The sequence below is a fragment of the Micromys minutus genome (genome assembly GCF_963924665.1).
Source record: "Micromys minutus genome assembly, chromosome: 10".
NCBI lineage: Eukaryota > Metazoa > Chordata > Mammalia > Rodentia > Muridae > Micromys > Micromys minutus.
In genome coordinates this window covers 36,593,999-36,615,488 of record NC_137979.1, presented here as the reverse complement: position 1 = coordinate 36,615,488, position 21,490 = coordinate 36,593,999, and the positions used below count along the sequence as shown (strand labels likewise).

The 21,490-nt window shown below is 47.7% G+C and overlaps 1 protein-coding gene across 1 annotated transcript; it reads right to left on the bottom strand.

Annotated features, from left to right (window-relative positions):
- Positions 1-6,854: 6,854 nt before the first annotated feature.
- Positions 6,855-7,313, bottom strand: CCDC182 (coiled-coil domain containing 182; the record flags this gene model as incomplete). The annotated part of the gene is made up of 1 exon (XM_080924659.1): positions 6,855-7,313. One exon carries the CDS (start codon positions 7,311-7,313, stop codon positions 6,855-6,857), a length of 459 nt encoding a protein of 152 aa, XP_080780785.1.
- Between the last annotated feature and the right edge of the window lie 14,177 nt (positions 7,314-21,490).

Genomic DNA, 21,490 nt, shown 5'->3' with positions numbered 1-21,490 from the left:
GACAGAAACTGGGGGATTCAGAGTCACTGATGACAGGGAGCAGAACCTGGTTTGTTCAACTGTTTTTATACTATCCGTGGCTGGGGCTTGAATAATCTGTCCCCTGACACTACTGTATTTCAGAAATTGCTACCTAAGGCAAATTCTGCGCTTTTAAACTCATTTCCTGAGTCAGTCTTTTTAAGCCCCACATTAAATATTGATCTGCCCTGGAGAGATCTAACTTATTTAGTGGAGACGTGGTTGACTCCTCAGAACTGTCAAGCCCAGAAACAGGGCCAATACCCCTCCTGAAGCGATAACCATCAGGATGGTGACAGACAAGGACACTATGACCAGTGTCCCTCCCTCTGAGTCTCAAGGACAAGCCCTGCCTCCCTTTCTCAAATACACAAGTGCCTCATGAGGATTATATGAGCTCCTCTGTGGATCTTTCCCAGGAGAGGGGAATCTGTACACCAAGGTGGTCACTCTATGCAGACCACTGTTTCCCTGCTGGCCCATGAGGATGAACCCTTCTGCTTGCTCCCAGTGTGCTGCCTTGGGGATGTTGTGACCAGGCTCTGGCCGTCACACTCTGGAACTCTTGATCCCCATTCTGACCCAGTAACACAGAGCTGGTTCTTACCTTCAACCTAGTGACCTATGCTGTGATGTTGATTGACAACAATGGTTGATTGACAGTGATGGTTGATTGACAGTGATGGTTGACTGACATCAGGTGGTCTGGTTCTTTAAGAAACCCTTCTGCTGCATTTACTGGTGTGACTTCAGTGAGAAGGGCAAGAACAGAGATACTCAACTTGCTATCCACTTAGGAAAAGGTTTCTTTCCAGCCAGTCCAGCACAAGGTGAGCTGGAAAATCCAGGGTCCCATACCTTTCTCTTACCATGTCCTTCTACCTCCTTATATAGAATCATGTGTTTCTATTTCCTGTGTTCTGGGCCACCCAGTCATTTCTGGAGCACAATCAATAAGAGTCCTCAATACAATAAACACAGAATATCTTCCTAGGCTGGCAAAACAAATGTACTTAAAACTTTTAGTTAAAAGTTTTTTTGCCATACCTACATTTTATGTTACTTTACCCCCATACACCTAGAACTAGAAAGGACTATCCTTGTCCTGGTAAGGAAAACAGGGAAGTTGAGGCCCTGGGGCTTAGTCACCAACCATGAAGGGCTAGTGTAAATGAAAGGAATTTAAAATTCAGTTCCTAAATCTGTCGTGTTCCAAATGCCCAGTAGCCACAATGGCTAGTTGGGAACGTGTTGACTGCCCAGAGTCACAGAGCATTGACATACGGTGGGTGGCAGTTTCTATGGGGCACTGAGGTCCCCAGACTGTGCAGGACCTGAGTAGCAGAGTTTTGTTTGCTCAGACAGCCTGTCTATCCTGACCCTCCCTGCTGTGGAGAGGAATCAGAAGGAAGGGGTGAGATGGACCAGAGGCCAGCATCAGACCACATTACTACGCTTGATGCCATCCGAAGACACATACAAGACAGGACACCAGAAAAGCATCCGACCTTCTGATGGCCTACTGGTCCAGCAACTAGCTGCCCACACTGTGGGCCACCCAACCATAATGCTGTCACATCACCTGGGCAGAGACTCTTCAGCCGGAAGGAAGACCTGAGGATTGTATCCTTTCGGCCTTTTGTCTCCTGTATTTCTGGAGACAGAGACTTAGGCACTCACTTGGACAGTGAATATCTTAGCATACCTCCAAGTTCCTGAGACTTCTTGGAAGTGGTGGGGTCAATCAAGGTAATTGATTTACAGTTTTTTGTCTGTGTTGCTTGCTTCTGAGAAAAAAATTCTCACTATGTATGCCAAGTTAATCTGAGAGCTTGCCAGGAAGCCTAGGCTGGCACTGAACTCTCAACTTCCCTCTCGATTCAGCTTCCTGAATTTCTGGGATTACAACCATGCACCATTGTGCCCGTTTTATAGGGTGCTGGGGACTGAGCCCAAGGTTCTGTGTGTGTTTCATGACCGCATTTCTTTTCCTTGCTTTTCAGCCTTTCTCCATTCACAGACTCCTTATTTGCTAAAGATGGAGACCCCAGTGTCGTGGGGAGTGCACCCTTAACTGCTGAGGGTTTCACTTGATGAGATGATGTTTGAAGTAACTACAGTCTCCAGCTGCTGGGGAGGCTTAGGAAGGCAAGCAGAGGACCACAGCTTGTAGGACACCTCTGAGAACTCTGCTGTTGGCAGGAAGATAGCCATCTATTATTTTTGTCTCCTGTTGGCCCTAGAACCTCCGAGAAAGTGAGCAACAGGGCTGCATTGCTCACAGCAAGAAGAGCTGACATGAAAGAAGCAGCAAGCTTTCTCCTCTTTTTTGAAAAAAGAAAAACAAGGACTAGAGAGACGGTTAAGAGTACTAGCTGCTCTTCTAGAGGACCCAGATTCAGTTTCCAGCACCCACCTGGCAGCTTACAACTGTCTGTAACTCCAGTTCCAGGATGTCCAGAACCCTCACACAGACATATGTGGAGGCGAAACACCACTGCATATGAAATAAAAATAAACAAGGTTTTAAAACTCAAAGTAAATAAAAACAAAACCATAACGTCTGTGTAGCCTAGGCTGGCCCGGGCTGACCTTGAATTCCCTGTGTAGCTGAGGATGACCTTGAACTTTCCAGTGCTGGCATTACAGTGGTGTGCCACTGTACCTAGTTTATATGGTGCCAAAGAGAAAACTTAGGGCTTTGAACATACTAGCCAAATATTCCGTTGCATTGCATCCCCTTCTCTTCTTGTCTCCTTCATCCCCCAGGGGGTCTTCTCTCTCCTCCAGGACCACCAAACTATGAAGACATCTATAACGTATGACTTAATGAGGAGCTGTAGGTATCCCTGGGAGCTCCAAAGTCACCCAGAAAAGGCCTCTTTCTGAATACCCTCAGCTACGGGGAGAGGAGATGGAGGGAAGCAAGGCTTTCCTACTACAGGACAAGCAGCATAGTTCCTGGCTCCAGACTGAACAGAGTGGATCATCAGCCAGCACACACCTCTAACACCGGCTTCCTGCTCTGCCCCCCTGGGTCTCATCCTACCCTCAGCCTCACCTGGATCCTCCCAACTGTCCCCGTCTGGGTGCTGAGCATGTGGGATTTGCAGTTTTAAATTAGGACAGTCCCAGTTAAATGAGGACAACTTGGTCACCCTGGACGGTGATGACATCTCTAAGGAGTGTCTGCCTGTTTTAGAACTGAGGAGTTGCAGCATTTCCCTAGCATCCTGTGAGGTCTCAAGACTCTGACTCCCAGGGTGGTGCCAGGCATGAGGCAGGTAAGGCTGGAGAAAGTTAAAGCAGCTGCTCTGAGTACCAAGAACACAGAGGTGAGCCTCTACACCCATGCTGGTTCTCAGCCTGATTTCTGCCTTGCTCAGCCATAGAACAGCATCCTCACTGCACAATTCTCTAAGCTCCTTCCCTTGTCATGGGAGAGCAGCAAGCTCTGCGGTGTCACCGGGGACTCCTAGACATGTAACTCCTCTGTGCCTCGGTTTCTTCGTCTACCATGGGACTAGCAGTGCTAAATTCACAACATCACAACAGGTGCAGCTGACTCTGCTGTGGCTCCCTGGGTCACGCTCTTGGGTTCCAGGGTCTGCTGGATCTCAGAAGATCAAGCCAAGCTGCAATCCCTCAAGTTTCTGTTTAGTACCATGGAAAGAGCACAGTTTAAAACCAGCAACATCACAGAGGACGGTGTCAAGGACTCAGGCTTCCGGCTGGCCTCATGGCACATGTGTATGCATGATGCTTAATTTTCTCAGCAACAGTGTGTGGCAACTTGGGCCAAGTAGTGCCGACCAGGTCAAATCCTCTGGGTATTCCTGTCCAGGGTTTTTATTGGTGGCCTATCTCTCAGACACAGAGCAGCAGTGTCCACAGTCTGCAGCTCCCCTAGAGGTCAAACCCATACAGCATGATCCAGGGCCCTGAGCGTAAATCACATTAGCATGATGTAAGGACAGAGGCCCCAGGGAAGAAGCAGAGATCTTCTCCACGGCAGGATACTGCGAGGGCTCTGAAACTAGTTCCCCGGAATCCTTTAAATGTGAAAGTTTTTCAAAATGTTGGCATCTCAGATGAACTGAGGCAGCCCTTCAGAGCCCGAACAGGTAATAACACCCATGTTGTTGTTTTTTATGGGGGGGTGGGGGGGTGTCTGCTTCGTCCTGTTACCACGACTGATACCCGAGAGGATTAGATGGTTCAACTGAAACCTTTTCCTCTCTGCTTCTTCCTCAGCCTCTTTCATAATGGAAAAAGGCATATTCAGGTGACACCCCTGGCCTCTGTGTCTCTTACAACTTCCTGCCTGAAGTGTTTGGAGAAAGAGCAGAACCCACCCGGCACACTCCTACTCTCTCCACATAGGTCATCCCACATGTCCCTAGGCACAGCCCTTTGAGGGGCACCCCTGCCCCCGCCAGTGGCTGCACTATGCCTGGAGATGGCATCATGTTTAGGGACAAGGTCTCATCTAGATGTGGCTGACAGATCCTAAACCACACCCTCAAGCATGATATCAACTATAAAGGTGACATTTTGTCTCTGTTGTCCTGTTTTGGTGTGTGTGTGTGTGTGTGTGTGTGTGTGTGTGTGTGTGTTTATACTCAACTGGTGCTTAACCAAAGCCAGAAAAGGAGAGGTGTCACTTATTAGGCCCCAGGAGCCCCACAATGCAGAGTCTGTCCAGTGTCTGCCTGCAGAATCATGATTGGGCCTTCCCTAAAAATATCATTGCTCAGGTCCTTCTTTCCTGTCCCCACCTCAGGATCATCTGGCCTCTCCCATGCTCTGGGCATGCTTCCAACTATCTAGGACCCTGTCAGAATGTCAGACCCAAACTAAACATAGGTGGCTGCAGATGTGGTCTGGCTGGCACTAATCACATAACCTCCTCTCAACACCCCCCACCCCCACCCCCGCAGGCACCATGCAAGAGCATGGCAGGTTGAATCTTCAGGAGACTCTCCTTGTGAGTGAGTGCCTTTAGATTCTGTTTCCTCTACTAACCAGTCAAGCACTCCTTCCTAGTGACATTTAAAAACTCTCCTATGTCTGTCTATCTGTCTGTCTCCCCCCTCTGTGTGTGTGTTCGTGTCTGCCTGTCTGCCTGTCTGTCTGTCTCTTTCCAGGGTTTGGTGGTCTGGAAATCTCCTCTAAGAAACTCTCCCTTCTTTCAGAGCTAACCTCAGCAATTTCAGCCACATTCACCTACACTAGGGGCATATATCAAACACCCACAGAGCTTTCCAGAGCACTGCAGGACAGCCAAGAGCACAGGCTCTCAAAGAGCTAGCTAGTGGGTTCAGATCCCCAGTTGGCCAGCTTAGATCTTGGGCAGGTTACTCAGCTTAAGTCTTGGTTTTCTTATAACCCTAAATGAAAGTGTGTGGCAGCGCGTACTGACTCCTCTAAACTATCATGGGACTATCAGTATGACTGGTACTAAACGGACTCGGTCGCTACTTTAGCTGGAGAAGCTGCCTATACTTAGAGCAGAGACACAGCTCTTCTAGGAAGACAGCTGATGGCTGGCTGGGTATTGTGCTGAACTGAGGGTCACAAGGTCCCTTGGGGAAGGCAAACCCAAGGAGATCCAAGTAACCTGGATCTGATTTGAGAGCCTCTGAGTAAAGGGGGAGGGCACACACCAGGCTGCAAGCCCTGGACCAGAGACACCTCAATGTCACCTCTAGCCACCAGACCCCCCCCCCCCCAGGCTTGATATGTGACATCCTCCGGGAGGATTCAGAGAAATAATATATGAATCGGTGGGACAGGGGCTGATTGTAAACACAAGTCACAGTGACTGCTAATGGCCTCGAGCCACACATGTGATTGTTCCAGTACCCCAGAAGGAGCCAGTCCAAAAACAGTCTGATTGGTTCAGACGGTTGTGAGCCTGCAAGACTGTAAATGATCACACACAAGGGGCCTGGGCTTGGAGCACTAGCCATTTGTTAACAGGAGAGAGCACAGAGGAAAATGCTCTGGGTTGACCCAGACAGTTTACTATTTGAAAACTGCACTGTCCTGCCTTCAGGAGGTGCCTGTGGGGGCAGATGGGGGGGCATTGTTTGATAAATGACCAGACACCCTAGAAACTACTGTTCAGGGAGTCAAATGAAGGCGTCAGCTTTACTGTTTTATTGTGTGAACACACAGATGTCACCTCCGGCGCACTGGAGTTCAGAGTTCTATCATCAGAAACCTAACAGAATTCACCCCTCGGAGCAGCCAACCTTCGGGCTAGATGGAGAGGAAGCAGAGTTGAACCAAAGCAGTACGGAAAAGAGAGAAACAATAGTCCAGCCTTGCAAGCAGACTGAAATGGCGAGGTCAGGAATTGCACAAATCCAGCCGTTAGGATATGGGCAAACCCTCTCTCACTAAGCCCACAGCCTGTCTCCGTGCGAACACACATGGACAGGTCTCAGCAAACCAATTGTTAAGTGATAAATCACGAAAGCCTGGAGTCATTAAAAGAAAGGTAAATCTGTTCAACACAACCAGTTTAAGAATACACAAGAAAAACGCTACTCCATCCGAGCAACCGCGTCATTACAAACAAGAAACAGTTCGAGGTGACGGTTACAGGTCTGACTTAGTGACAGGGGCCTCCTTCCTGGACAAGGCTGGATAAACGGAACTTCACCCGAAAACCATATTGTGAGGTCTTTTTTGCCTCTCCGCATGGTGTTATTTTGGTAGCAGGAAAGCAATAAAAACGGGTTAAGGGGAAATAAATGGGGACTTAGCGTTTGTCCTTCCACTGAAAACCAATCTTGCCCGCCAGCTCAGGCGCACAAGCGGGCCGTTCAGTCGGCCTGGCTCTTCCTGATGACTCGCAGCGAGTCGTGGCTCCTGACCAGCATCTTCTCCAGCCGCTGGCAGTGTTCACGAAGCTGCTTCTCCCGGGGCAGGAGGAAGGTGAGGACCTTGTTGCGAACGATGCCGCGGTCCTCCTCCTCCCTCAGCCGCTGCTTCACTCTAGCCGCCTGCTCCTCCTGTTGCGCGAGGACGCCATTCATCTGGCAGAAAGCGTCTTCCAAGTAACGGATGGCCTTCAGCGCCTCCATCTTGAAGTCCTCCAGCTCCCTTTGTACCGAGGACACTTTCTGCTGCAGGATCTCCAGGTCGGCCGGCAGAGGGAGATAGGAAGGCCATGACTGAGACAGGGAAAGGTCCCCAGACTGGAGCCCACTCTCCACCATCTTCTTGCCCTGTAAGGTATTCACCTTCATAAGAATGGACCCAGCCTGAAAGAGGGCTTCCATTATCTCTTTCTGGAGAGGGGAAGCCAAGAAACGGAGTCAGAGAGATATCTGGGGGCTAGAGGCACTATCACTTAAAGTGGATAGACCCATCTCATTGTGACGTCAAGACCCTTCAGCCAATCAGAAAGCCCCAGTTCACTAGTTTGCATATTGTAGCGGTTTTTTTTTTGGGGGGGGGGGGTTGGTAACCTACAGATTTACCCGGGCTTCCCAAGTCTCCTGAAAGAGTCCAAGCATTCCTTTAACCTCGAGGGCAAGCCAAATCCGAGGGGGTGGAGAAAACTGGCTAAGTCAAGGCAAGCCAGGTCAAGTTCACAGGCTGCCAAGACTGAGCAATCTCCCGCTCCGTAAGGAGCATAGATGATTTTATGGCCTGCTGTCTGGACTTCATTCAGCCTTGCCAGTTAAGACAAAGGCTTTCTAAGAAATGATGACTGATCCACCACTAGATGCTAAAGGAGTAATCTGATCCCAAATCCATATTCCTGCAATGGCTAGATGAATGCATAGCTGACATATGTATTGTGTTAAATGTGTTTGCTCCTGAAGGATGGTCCACAGAAAGGCCTGTGGGATAAAAATGAACCATTCATATTTATTGTTAAAGCTTCCTGAGCGCTCACTGGCTTCTGGAACGAGGGAATGAGCCAAAATACATGTTTCCCAACATTCCTGGATGTTGGCAAATTGAGTGTGTGTGTACAGGTAAATCTTGTGGTTTTGCCTGGTTACTCTAACAGAGGCAAATGTTTCTAGCCACATGTGACTCAGTGTAGAGCAAGACTGCCTTTGCATATTGCCCAGACCTCCCACTAGGACTCCAAACATAAACATCTCCCCAGCAACCAGCCCTGAAGCTATCTAGAGCTAGATGAATTACCTCTTCAAACTGGTTCCTGTTCTGTTGTCCTACTAACAACTCTACCTGGGACAGCAGCCACAGTACCATCTAGTGCCAAGGCTTAAATGTCTGTTCCCTTCCCAACTCATTTTGAAACTCAGTCATCCTATCAGTACTGAGAAGTGAGGGGCTTTCAGAGGCAGAGCACATTGGAGGACGGAGGGACTGTGTCATCTCTAGAATGGATTCGTTATCATAATACTCTCTGCTTGACCCCTTTTCTGTTTCTCTTGCCACCTTTGACTTTCTTTCATGGGGGCCTCCCACCTAGGAAGGCATAGTATGAGAGCCCTCACCAGACACCAGCTCTTTGATTTTAGACTTCCCAACTTCCGGAATTACAGAATTCTAGGGAAACACACGTTTTTGCTGTTGTTGTTTTGCAGATCTCTCAGCCTCTGATAGCTTATGTTGTCACCACGGAAGAACGAAGAGTAAGCTCCCTGGGATCAAGCTAGACTCGCCACTTCCAAGTAATGTCAAAGGCTGTTAGGTCTCTTATCTCAGAGCAGCCGCTCTACACTGGAGTACAGGCTTCGCCGCCTAGAGGAGATGTCTCATTAGCAGATCACATGTCCCCCGCGAGCCCATTTCCTTCTCTGAGTTTCTGAGAGCTGTGGCATACAGCTTTCTGGGAGAGAAAAATTAATCTCTGATGGGCAGGGGCTGCCAATTTCCATGGTGTAAATACTCCCAGCAAGGATAGTTTTAAACTCCCAACTTGCTGTCTCCCAGAAGTGAAGAGCCACGTGAGCCCTCCTGAGACTGGTTAAGTCAGCTCTGGCACGACAGGGCCCGTGATAAGGTCTGTTGCCTTCTCCGAGATGCCGACTGAGTATCTGGTGGTCTCGAGGAGTCATCAGAAGGGGGCATATTGCAGGGGCAGTTGTAGCTAAGTGGAATTTTGAATTTCAAGAAACTCTAATCACAGAGAAGGAGCGTTGAATGGAAAGAGTAGGAGTCAGGAAAGCTGGAGTCAGGAGCTGCTGTGTGGCCCTAGGTCAGTCACCTCCCCTTGCTGAGCCTGTCCCCCCAACTGTGACATGAGCAATGGGAGAAAACCTCTCCGCAGGCCCCACAAGGCCTTCCATGCCTTCCCCATTCTCCTTCTTCTGTCTCTTATAACTGTTACCTGGTTCTACTGTCCTCTTAGGCACAGTAAACTCTGGCAAACAGAGATTCTGTATTCCTCAACCTGTTTACCCTCAAGCGTCCTGACTGCTGCCCCACAGACAGTGGCCCTCAGATAACCGGAAGAAACAAAATTTCAACAAAATTTTGTTCCATGGTGGCTCTCACACGCCAGGCATGCCTGGCTTTTCTGCTGACACATTGACACCTACTGGCCTTCAGAGAAACCACAGCCTCAGAATTCTACCTAAGAAAGGGAAAGGAACAGCATGGGAGGGGGAGATGAGGGGTATTTAACTAGGGGCTTGTGCCTGTTGGGTTCTCCATCAATAAATAGTTCCCAGATTAGTGAAAGGGAGATCAAGACGGTGTGTCTCTTCTGGTCTCATCTTCTGCTGTTTCTCCCCCACTTCCGGTCTCTCCCTCTCTGTCTCCTCTTATTCTTTGTTTCACATGGGGAACGGCAGAAGTCACAGCTGTTGCTGTGACATAAAAGTCGAAAGGCCAGCTGGGACAGCATCCTCTCAGTTCCTCTGATGCTGTTGAATAAGACTCCAATGTGCTTCTCAGGACCATGGGGAAGATGATGTCATAGTATCCTTTTTCTAGGAGCCATGGGGAACTGAAAGTTGGTGCCAACACCAAGGCCTAGTGACCTCTTGAGCCTTCAGGGCTACAACTCACAGTGAATCTGCAAGTTCTGAATGTTCCCCTGTGCCAGAAAGTCCCACATCAGGCCTGGTCTTGCTTTCCACTGCCCTCCCGTATGTCTTAGGGATTAGGACTGCTGACCTATGTTTACCCTGCAAGATATCAAGAGAAAGGAATTTAGACCCAGTAAAGCATCCATGACCTGGAATTCTAGGGTCCCCTGCCCCCAGTCTCTTTCAGCTTGTCACGATTCAAGAGGATAGGGAGACATGAGAGATGTGACAACCTTACAGAGATCCAGGAAACCTTCCACACCCTCCAAGAGTCCAATTCAACAAGAATGGGTCAAAGCTCTTAGATATGTCTTAAAGCAAGGGTTCTCAACCTGTGGGTCCCTGCAACTTCAGTGTTTAAATGACCTTTTTATATGTGTCCCTTAAGACCACTGGAAGACATATATACATTACAATTCATAAGTGTCCCCTCTGTCAATTGTGCAAATACCATTCCCTTGGGAATTAGAGATGACACCCACTCCCATCTCTCCTTGTCACTTTGTGAAGCTACGAAACCCTAAGAAACTGAAAAAGCTCCTTGTGTCCTGTTAGAGTGGTGTTCCCAGCCATTGCTAACCCATAGCTGTCTCTAATCCATCCACAGTTGGTTTCTAACCCAAAGTTGGCTCACATAGTCAGACTTCTCTTCCTGGACTGGACTCAAGCTAGTTCCCCTGATACACAAGCCTCCCAGTATTGGAACCATCTGGAGATTTGTACTCAAGTAAAGAGAAGGACAGGCAACCAGCTGTATCTTCCATGAAGAATGGGTATATCTTTTAAATATGTATGTATGTTACAGCTGAGCTGTAACTGGCTCAGGCTGGTCCTGGATGTATGGCTGTCAATGTCACTCTCTGATACCTCCAAGACTAGCCATGGCATTTGCAAGAAGTCAAAATGCAAGAACCGTTGTTTAAATACTTTTCCTACAAAAAAAATTAGAGTGTATGTGTGATTGTGTGTGGGTCTGCTTACACATGTGTGAGTATGCATATGCTGAGACTAATGGTCAACATTAGATGTTTTCTTTATTTCTCTCTACCTTTTAAAAAAGTTGTGTGTGTGTGTGTGTGTGTGTGTGTGTGTGTGTGTGTGTGTGTGTGTGTAAACTGTCGCTGTCTTCAGACACACCAGAAGAGGGCATCAGATCCCATTACAGATAGTTGTGAGCCACCATCTGGTTGCTAGGAATTGAAAACTCAGGATCTCTGGAAGAACAGTCAGTGCTCTTAGCAACTGAGCCATCTCTCCAGCCCAAGTGAGTATATTTCTAAGAGAAGACCTTGCCTAATCCTCAGATGAACTATTATGTCACCTTTCAGGCAGTGTCTACCACTCCTTGTCCCCAAGGAAAACAATGCTGGAAGAAACAGATTTCAGGGCAATATGGCAGAATCCCAAAGAGCTTGTGAGCAGCTCTCTCTAGAAAAGGGGACAGCTTTTCCCAGAATCCCCTGGCCCTGCACTCTCATGACGGATATACTGGCTTAAGTGAGGTCACTTTAGAAACACGTCTTCTAGCCAGCCTTTACTACATATCCCTTCATTCCCCCATCCATCTGTCCACCTCATCCTCTCATCCATCCATCCATTCATGCTTCTGCCCACCCATCTGTCTACCTCGTTATCTACCCACACATGCATGTACTTGACACATGCATCGAGGGCTTACCCTGTGTTCTCTGAGCTAGGCAATAAGTGATCAAGATAAAACATGGAAGGTCCTGCTCGGTGTTTAAACAATAAAGTGAACAATCAACACATAAGGCCACAGGGCTAGTGCCAGGTCCCTGACAGAAAAGCGAAGGACGTTTAGGAAGCCCTGGGGCTCAGCAATCTGAAGGATTTGTCAGGGGAAGCTTTGGATGAGACTGGAAGGCTGGGAGCTGGAGAGAATGTTCTAGGAGGTGAGCATGGGGCAGGGATGGAGCGGGAGAACCAAAGGTTACCTGGATCTGGCTGTGTGGCCGGAAGCAAGCAGCAGTAATGGGGGAGGGCACAGGACAGCATCGGGGAGGCCACGTGAGGGCCATGCAGGACTGCTGGCCCTGGGTAGTTTCCAGCTCGGCATCTGGTATCCCAGGCTGGGCAATGGGAACAAGACTGGAGTAGGGGTGAGGTGAGGATGAAATCTAAAACTTGGTGCTGTTCACCATGATTAATTAACCCAGTGCCAGAACCCCCAAGGCATGGTGCTAAAAATACCTGCTTCCCTCTGAGACGCGGCAGCTGCCACCCAGCAACTTTTAGCCATGCCATTTGTCATAATTTGACACTGCTAAGGAGTGTCCACGGGGCTGTGTTTCTGTGAGAATCGGACCTGTCCAGAGCTCACCAGCCAGCTGGTCCTTAGAACCCACCCATGGCACATGTCTCGAGGTCTCTCTTTTCCTGTATCCAAGCCCTGCCTAAGCTGCCTCTGGATGTGACTGGCACCTGTCTGCTGCTCGCTTCCTTAGAAGGGAAGAGAGACCTGCCTCTGGAGGTGTGAGCCAGCAAGGCAGTTACATTCGCCAGTGCATCCTGAGATGCCGTGTTTCACACGGTTGCAGCCCTGCACCTCGGATTGCAGCCATCTATCAGAGGCCCTGCCAGCCCAGGGCGGCACTTTAATTAAAATATGTAAAACATGCTGGTGGGAGTTGGCTCTGAACACACAGGAGCCTGCCTTTGACAGAAGTAGATGCAGGCCAACCCAGCTTGGAGCTGGCCCTTCTCCAACCAGGGAGGGTAGGGTGGTGAGGAAGGCCCTCCTGAAGGCTTCGGGCAGGGAGGTCTGTCTGAGGCGCAGCATTCTCTGGAGCACGGAACTTACCCTGGGCAAGAAAGTCTGACCAGAAGAGAGCTGTAGCAAGTCCAGCACTTCCACCTCAGAGCATGCTGGGAATGTGTGACACCAGCTACTAGAATTGGGGACTATAATAGCCTATCCTCACTTTCGATACTAAGTTTCTTAAGATGGTTATAAAAGTGATAACTGATATTTATATAAACTTTTTTTTTCCTTTGAGACAGGGTTTCTTTGTGTGTGGACTTGGCTATCCTGGAACTCATTCTGTGGACCAGGCTAGCCTTGAACTCAGAGATCTGCCTGCCTCTGCCTCCTGAGTGCTGGGATTAAAAGTCTGTGCCATCAACGTCCAACAATATAAACTTTTTTAATGCAGAGACTTTAAAATGTATATTTATTTACTTTATTATATTTTGTGTGTGGGTGTTTTGCCTGTGTGTATGTCTATGCACCTACCTTGTGAGTACCTAGTGCCCACTGAAACCAGAAGAGGGTGTTGGATTCCCCAGGAACTGGGGTTACAGACAATTTTGAGTTGTCACATTGGTGCTGGAAATTGAACCCTGGTCCTCTGTAAGAGTAACAAGTGCTCTTCACCACTGAGCCATCTCTCCAGCCTTAACAACAAGTATTCAACCAGGGGTCTCACACATACCACTGCCCCTGTCCCCCACCGCCTCATGCGTGTGTGTGTGTGTGTGTGTGTGTGTGTGTGTGTGTGTGTGCGTGTCTGTCTGTCTGTCTGTCTGTGTGTTTCTGGATATATGGATGTATGTATTATATATATACAAGTGTCTGTAGAGGCCAGAGAACTCGGGTGTCATTCCTCAGAAGCTGCCCACCCTGTTTCTGAACTGCAGGGTATCTCCCTGGGCTGACGCTTCCAGGTAGACTATGCTAGCCAGCCAGTGAGCCCCAGGAATCTGCCTAACTGTCTCCCAGCTTCTCTAACATAGACCTGGGGATTGAACTACGTTCTCAGACTGCAAGGCAAGCACTTTGCTGACTGAGCCATCTCCCTTGTCACACCCCTGTACTCCCCTTCTCTAGCTTTTTATTTTAAGGCAGGATGTCACTGAGGAACTTGTGCTGGTCTTGAACTCTGTAGGTCCAGGCAGTCCTTGAACTTGTGGTCTTCCTGTTCTGGCCTCCAGAGTTGATAAAATTCTTCAAGACATTTCAGCTTTCCAGACCTCGACACCTTCCCAAACAGGCTCCAGACTTTGCTGTCTGCTGAGAAAGAGAGATGGGGTCTGCATCACTTAGGGCAAAAATGAGCAAACTTCTTAATACAAAAATCAGAAAAAAAGAATTTTTTAGGTCAGAATTTTCACACAAACTTCTCAGTCAGAAAAATGGCATGCTTGCACTTTGTTTAAAACATCGTTTAAATCTGCTTTTCCATTGTTGAGGGCGTTCAACGTCAGTACTGAAAAGTCAAACCGTCCCGGAGCATTCTGGACTGCCCCCTGACCCGAGTTCAGCCTGCGCTGCATTTTCTGTTCGATCATGTGGACTCTGGAGCTGAGGAGACAAGCTGGATTCTGAGCCCCAGCTCTAGATCTGTGACAAAAATAGAAAAGCCCTAGAAGGTGTTCAGGGTCTGGAAGAGCAGCACCTGCAGGGGTGTGACCGGAAGCATATTTCTGCCGAGTTGGAGGAGGTTAAGAGGTACCGCACAAGCCAGCCACGGCTCTGCCCACTTCCAGCTATCCCAAGTGGAGCAAAGAAACCAGTTCCAAACTAATCCACGGCAAAGAAAGCCAGTAGGCAAGTCTTCCAAACAGGAGCAGCTTTCTAGTGGGCCAGAGCTACCGTTTGCAGGTTGCGGTATCAGGCTGAATTATACAGAGTATAAAAACCAAAGCCCTCTTTCCTGGGTTACTCAACTGTCTGCCTGGCAAGGCAGGAGATGCCTGGTGACAGGAATCAGGGCCTGCTGGTCACTCCAGACAGAGCAGCTTCGATAACCTGGAAAACTCCAGACCAGTACACCAGTACTCCTAATGATGAGTAATGAGCCCGAACCTAGGAAAGTTACCCAGCACCGCTGCACACACAGAAGCCCAGACCTGGACCTGGGCCAGAAAGATGGGTATAGTCTTCTAGCATCTAGGGGTTGGGGGGGAAAGAACTTGTCCCCACTCCCACTCCTGATCAGCTCTACCCACTGTCCTGCTTTGAGAGGTTCCTAGGTTTCAGTCCTTGGCTCTTTTAAAGGTTGTTCTGGGTCCCCTGGGGGCCAGAATTTATCTGTATATCATTCGGGAATACAGAAAGCAGAAGTACGGCAATCGGAAGTTCAAGACCACTTGGTTACATAGTGATTAAAGGCCAGTCCAAATGACATACCACACACACACACACACACACACACACACACACACACATGAATACAGCTGCCTCATTCGTTCATTTATTCATTCATTAACATATTCATTCATTCATCTATCTATTGAATGTTCAAATACAGCTGAGCCTGAATGAGGCTTCTTATCCTGAGGATTTTCAACATACTGCCAGCATCTAAAACTCAATATCATAGGCTGTGATGAGGGGCTTTGAAAAAAAATGGCTGCAGGGTATCAAACTATCCACAAAAAAGGACTATGGGTTAGTCTGTCTTTTCTGGAAACAGAGACAAAAAGTAAAGGATGAAATCCATAGATCCTGGGCCACACTAGGCTCGGGGTTCAATCAGACTCTGGGAGCATTCCAGCCCAGTCTTAAGTTGTACCTACACCTCTTCCTCCACGTTTCCATCCTGCCCAATAGTAGTGGAGTATATATATGTCCACCTAGGGTGTCCTTTTGCTTTATGGAAATAAGTCTAGAGATTCTTTAACTTTGGGTCACACTGAATAATCATCTTGGGAGGGTGTTAAATATTGCTTAGGCTGAGGTCTCACCTCTAAGAAAATAAGTTGGGAGGTTTGGTAGTAGAGTAGAGTTAAAATGATCTCTCAGCACTAAAGAGATTTCAGGATGACTTCAAAAACTGGGACAGTTCTGGGAAAACCAGGACAAATTGGTCCGCTTGCAAAGGGACTGTAGCCTTTACCCAGGAACACCCCTTTGTTCCTCCAGTCAGAGAATGCCAATTTTAATCCAAGACCACACAAAGGGAGAAGTGAGGTGAGCGTCACCGTCATCTCTCCCTCTTCCTTACTGTGGACACCCAGTGACCAGCTGCTTTGTACTTCCCTACTATGATGGGTACGATAAATAAACCCAAAACAAACCCTCTTTCCTTGAGTGGCTTTTGTTCAGTATTTTAACACAGCCGTAAACAAAGTCACTAAGGAGGAGACAGCCCAGTTGGTAGGGTTGTCCTCAAAGCAGAAGCACTGAGTGTGAGCCACAGAAATGCATATTAAAAACAAAATCCAGGTGTGGTAGTGGGCTCGAGATCCCAGTGCTCTGTGTGCAGAAAGAAGAGCCCTGGGGCTCGCCGGCTATCTAGCTGAGCCTGCTTAATGAGTTCAAAATCAGACAAAAAACACCATAAAATAGAAGGTGGTTAGTTCCTAAGTAGTGACACCCAAGACTATCTTCTGGCCTTTGCAAGCTCGAGCGCACACACAGAGGGGTGCGGGAGAAAGGCATGCAAATGGTACTGACACTTAATGATAGGGTTGGGGAGACAGTTCAGAGGACCAGAGTGCCTGCTATGAAAGCAACAGGCCCTCCGTTTAAACCCCAAACACCCACATAAAAGCCAGGCATCGTCACGCATGTCTGTAACTGGGGGATAGAAATGGGCAGGTTCTGAGAGCTCCTCTGCTCCATCTGCCTAGGTGAAATGGTGAACTCCCAGTTCAATGAGAGAGTCTGTCTCAAGAAATAAGGTAAAGCCAGGTGTGGTGGTGCACCCCTTTAATCCCAGAATTTGGGAGTTAGAAGCATGCAGATCTCTGTGAGTTTGAGGCCAGCCTGATCTACATGGTAAGTTCTAAGATACCCAGAGCCACGTAGAGAGACTTTGCCTTAAAAAAAAATCAAACAAAAAAAAAAAAGAAACAAGGTGGAGAGTAATAGAAAAAGACATCTGACATCTTCCTCTCAACTCCACATGCAAATAGGCAGGCATGTGCACCTGAACATGAGTGTGCACACACACACACCATACACACACACTCACATACAGATACATACACTCACACCATACACACATACACTCACACCATATACACATATACAAACATACTTATACATCCACATACATTCACACACTCACAGATACCCCACACATACAAACATACACACACTCACACACACTCACATGCCCATACATACACATCCACACACACACTCACTCATGCACATACACACATAAGCACACACTCACACACACACACACACACACACACACACACACACACATATATATATATACATATATATATACAGTCACACACATATACACACACATACTCACACACACACACACACACACACACAGGATGATAATCATCCCCCATTGCATGTCACCTTCGGAATACTTTCTCCCAGAATGATCAGCATTTCATATGTGCCTTGTAATTTTTTTCCTCCCAGCAGGAACACTGAGACTTCCAGACAGGGAATATCACACAATGAATAATAATCATCTATTAAGGATAAGCGACAACCTGCCAGGCATGGTAGCACAGGTTTGTAATCCTGACCCTGGGAAGACGCAGGATGATCAGGAGTTCAAGCTCACCCTTGGCTACACAAAGACTTCAAGGCAGGCCTGGGATGTTCGTGACTCTGTCTCAAATAAACTCCTGTTGCCATAGGCATCCCAAGAGTGGATGTGGTGCTTCCAAGTGCACATCACCCTCTTAAAGCTTCAGAGCCACCAGCCCAGGAGTGTCCAGCAAAGCTCTTCAGCCCAGAGCGACTAGCTTCATGAGCCTCAATGTAGCAGCTTCATTTTCCCAGCTTCTAAACTTAGCCAATAAGACCAAAGCACCATGAAAGATTTAAACCCTGGTGCCTCTTCTGCTTCGAGGTCCAAGCCAGCGCGGTATTGCCGACTGTGCCTGTTGACCAGCAGTCCCTGAGGATAGCTCAGCACACTGCTCCATCAGCTGAGGTTTGATGCATGGAAGGCATCTGGTGTTTAGAACTGAGGCCTATGACAGACTCCCATCTCTGCTCTCTCATCAGGGGGTTGGGTGTCTAATCCCTATTGCTATGGGCTTTGGTTTGAGCTCATCTCTCAGAAGGCAAACGTCAGCTAGTCGCCCAATCTCTGGAGCATTTGCTGCTTTTCGGCTCTTACTGAAACCCACAGACAGACACCAGCTCTCAGACAGTCAACTGGTCTGGACACTCGGTGGGTCTTCTTCCTGATTGTCACTGTTCTTGGCTCTCATTATTAGGTACTTGTCACTGCCAAGATTGGAACCTCAAAGGTGTGGTGGTGGTGGTGGTGGTGGTGGTTTTTTCTAAGGTCAGAAAGTCAGTAAAGGCTGAGGACATGGCTTGGTGGGCAAAGGTGCTGTCTCGTCTGATGAACTGAAATCAACCATTTGAACCCACTTAGAAAATCAAATATAGGGACTGAAGAAATTGCTCGTTGGTTAAGAGCACTTACTGCTTTACTGCATTCTCAGCATCCACATGGAGGCTCACAACTATGCATAATTCCAGTCCCAGGAGATCTAACGCCCTCTTCTGGCCCCTGCAGGCACTGTACCCATGTGGTAAACCACTCAAACACACTTAAAAAGATTAAAAGTTTACTTTAAAATTATCTCTCTTTTTTTTTTTTTTTTGTTTTATTTTAAAAGGTTTGTTTGTTTTGTTTTATGTGTGAGTCTGTAGTCTGCTTGCATGTGTATGGACCATGTGCATGCTTGGTACCTGCAGAGGTCAAAAGAGAACATTGGATCTTCTGGAACTGGAAAGTTGAATGATTATGAGCCACCATGTGAGTTCAGGGAATAAGATTCAGGACCTCCACGAGTGCTCTTAACCCCTGGGCCGTCGTCCCAAAATAAACAATTTTTCCTTAAATCTTTTAAACATGAGACATGATATGGAACTGTACTCTCAGCACTCCTGCACAAGGTGGGAGGTGGGGACAGGAGAATCGCCCAGAAGCTTGGGAGAGAGAGAGCCTCCCTATACAGCATGTAAGTGCAGGTGTATGTGCACATATGCACACGTGCATTTACACACACCGTGTAAATGAGGGTGGGGGTGGCAGGTGACTAGAGAGACAACTCAGTGGCTAAGAGTGCATGTTCTTCTTCCAAAGTACCAGAATTTGGTTCCCAGCACCCATGCCTGGTGGCTCAGATTGTTCTGTAACTCCAGCACCAGGGCATCTAACCGTCTTCTCTGGGCTCTGTGGGCACCAGAAGACACATACACATAAATAAAAATAAGTAAAGCTAGAGAAGATAAAATGGCTCTGCAGTTAAAGAATACATAATATTCTTTCAAGGAACTAGAGTGTGGTTTCTGCTGGTGACTCGGGTTTAGCAGGATCTGACGCCCTCTTCTGGCCTCCAGGAGCGCCTGCATCCATGTACACACATCCGCAAAATTAAAATGTTTTTAAAACTTAAATGCATCTTTTTAAAGAAGAAAAAAAGCCAACAACCAGAAAGAAACATTCAATGGAACCCTCCAGTCTTCCTAAAGAGAGAATATTTGTAAAAATTTCCAGAAAGCTAAGCTAAAAAGGCCCAGTCACTGCTAAGTTTGAGGTGGTTGTGATAATTGACACTTTCAACTTGTTTGGATGTACAATCACCATGGAAACACACTTCTGAGCATGTCTGAGATGGTATATCCAGAAAAGTTAACCTTTCTCACCCTAAGTGTGAAGCAGTACCAATCTGTGTGCTGGGTTTCCAGACTTACTACAAAGAGAACTAAAAACAGGCATTCATCTCTTTCTGCTTCTGGATTTAAGATGCTTTTCCCAGTCTCCTGCCCCAGGCCTTCATCATGGTGATGGACCGTATCCCTTTCAACTGTAAGCTGAAATAAAACCTTCATTCCTTAAGTCACTATGGGGTATATTGTTTGCAACAACCACAAGTAACTAACACAACCTTGTTTATATCTATGCCCTGAAGTCAAGCAGGCTACCTCTTCCTACCCTCTGAATGTCATGTGGAAGCCAGCTGCTGTGCGTCCATCCATGAACCCAGCTCAGTGGGTGTGACCCTTTGATACAGTTTCTCACTGTGGTGACCCCCAGACATAAAATTGTTTCCATTGCTTCTTTACAACCATAATTTTGTTATGGATCACAATGCAAACATTGTTAGAGAGAGGTTTGCCAAAGGGATCCCAACCCTCAGGTCGAGAACCACTGTTCTCTGCCGGGGACATCTAAGCTAGACCAAAGACCAGACACTCCCACCCAACCTATCCCTATAAACCCAGAAGATGGAGTGGCTATCCAAGAAGGGCTCATAAGCTGAGCTTGTCTCTTACAGTATGTGTTGTTGGGTTCCTTGCACTATGTTATGGAGAAGTCAAAATAATCATACTAGTTGAGGATATCTATCAATTCACCAGCAGTGGCTGAAGTGCTCCCCCCACTCCACCCCTCATCCCCTCCCCCACCCTCCCACCCCATCCCCAGCTCCTGATGAGTCATTTGTGTGATCCAGAGCTCTAAGGCGGACAAAAGGCTGGTCTCTAGGAGAAGTGTAAATAGGGCCCTGCTGAGCTAGGTGCTTGGCAAAGCCCATGCACCACAAAGGTGCCAGGCCTCTCTCCAGACACAGCCTCTTAGAAACAAAGCCTTATAAATCAATCAACCCTTCAGGACCACCATTCTGTGTGAGCAGATCTCTGTTCTCCCTCTTCCCACAGGGGGAGGCCAGAGTTCACATCAAATGTCATTAATCATCTTCCTGGGGCTGGGGGCTTATTGGACAGTCCTATTAATCAGAAGCCTATCACACCCACAGCCTGGCTGGGTTGCCATTGTCCTGTTTCTCACCTATCCTAGAGAGATTAGATTATCAGTGACAACTGAGACACCCTGTGAGTCACAGGAAGGCCGGAGAATAGGGTTGCTGTTATTTTTTTTATTATTATTTATCCTCCTAGTTTGAGGATGAGCCATTTCTTGTCTTGTCACATTGCATCCTTTTCTTCAGAGAATCGGCTTTAAGAATCCAATTTGTCAAACTGGACAATCATTGGCAAATCCATAAAACAAAATTTTTAAAAAGAAAAGATAAAATAAAGCAGAAGGATTAAATGGGGCCTGAAAGGATTAGAAAATAACTTGTATTTGACAACAATTAATCTCTGAAAAGCAGAGGCTCTGTGAAAAGGAACAGACAGAGGCATCCAGACAAAAGGGGGGGATCCACACACCCGTCCATCACCGGTGTGGCTGGCTTTCTAGATCAGTGGTTCTCAACCTGTGGGTCGCAACTCTTCTGGCAAAATAGCAAAACTACAGTTATGGAGTAGCAACAAGAATGATTTTATGGTTGGGGTGGGGTCACAATAACATGAGGAACTGTATGAAAGACGATGGCACCAGGAAGGTTGGGAACCACTGGTGTTGGGACTCAGTGTAGATCTGGGGCCACATAAGTGTGAAACACTTCCGAGCTTCCTCCCAACTTTCCCAATGAGCTTTCCGACAAAGTAGTCCCCAGAGCCTAGGTCCCTA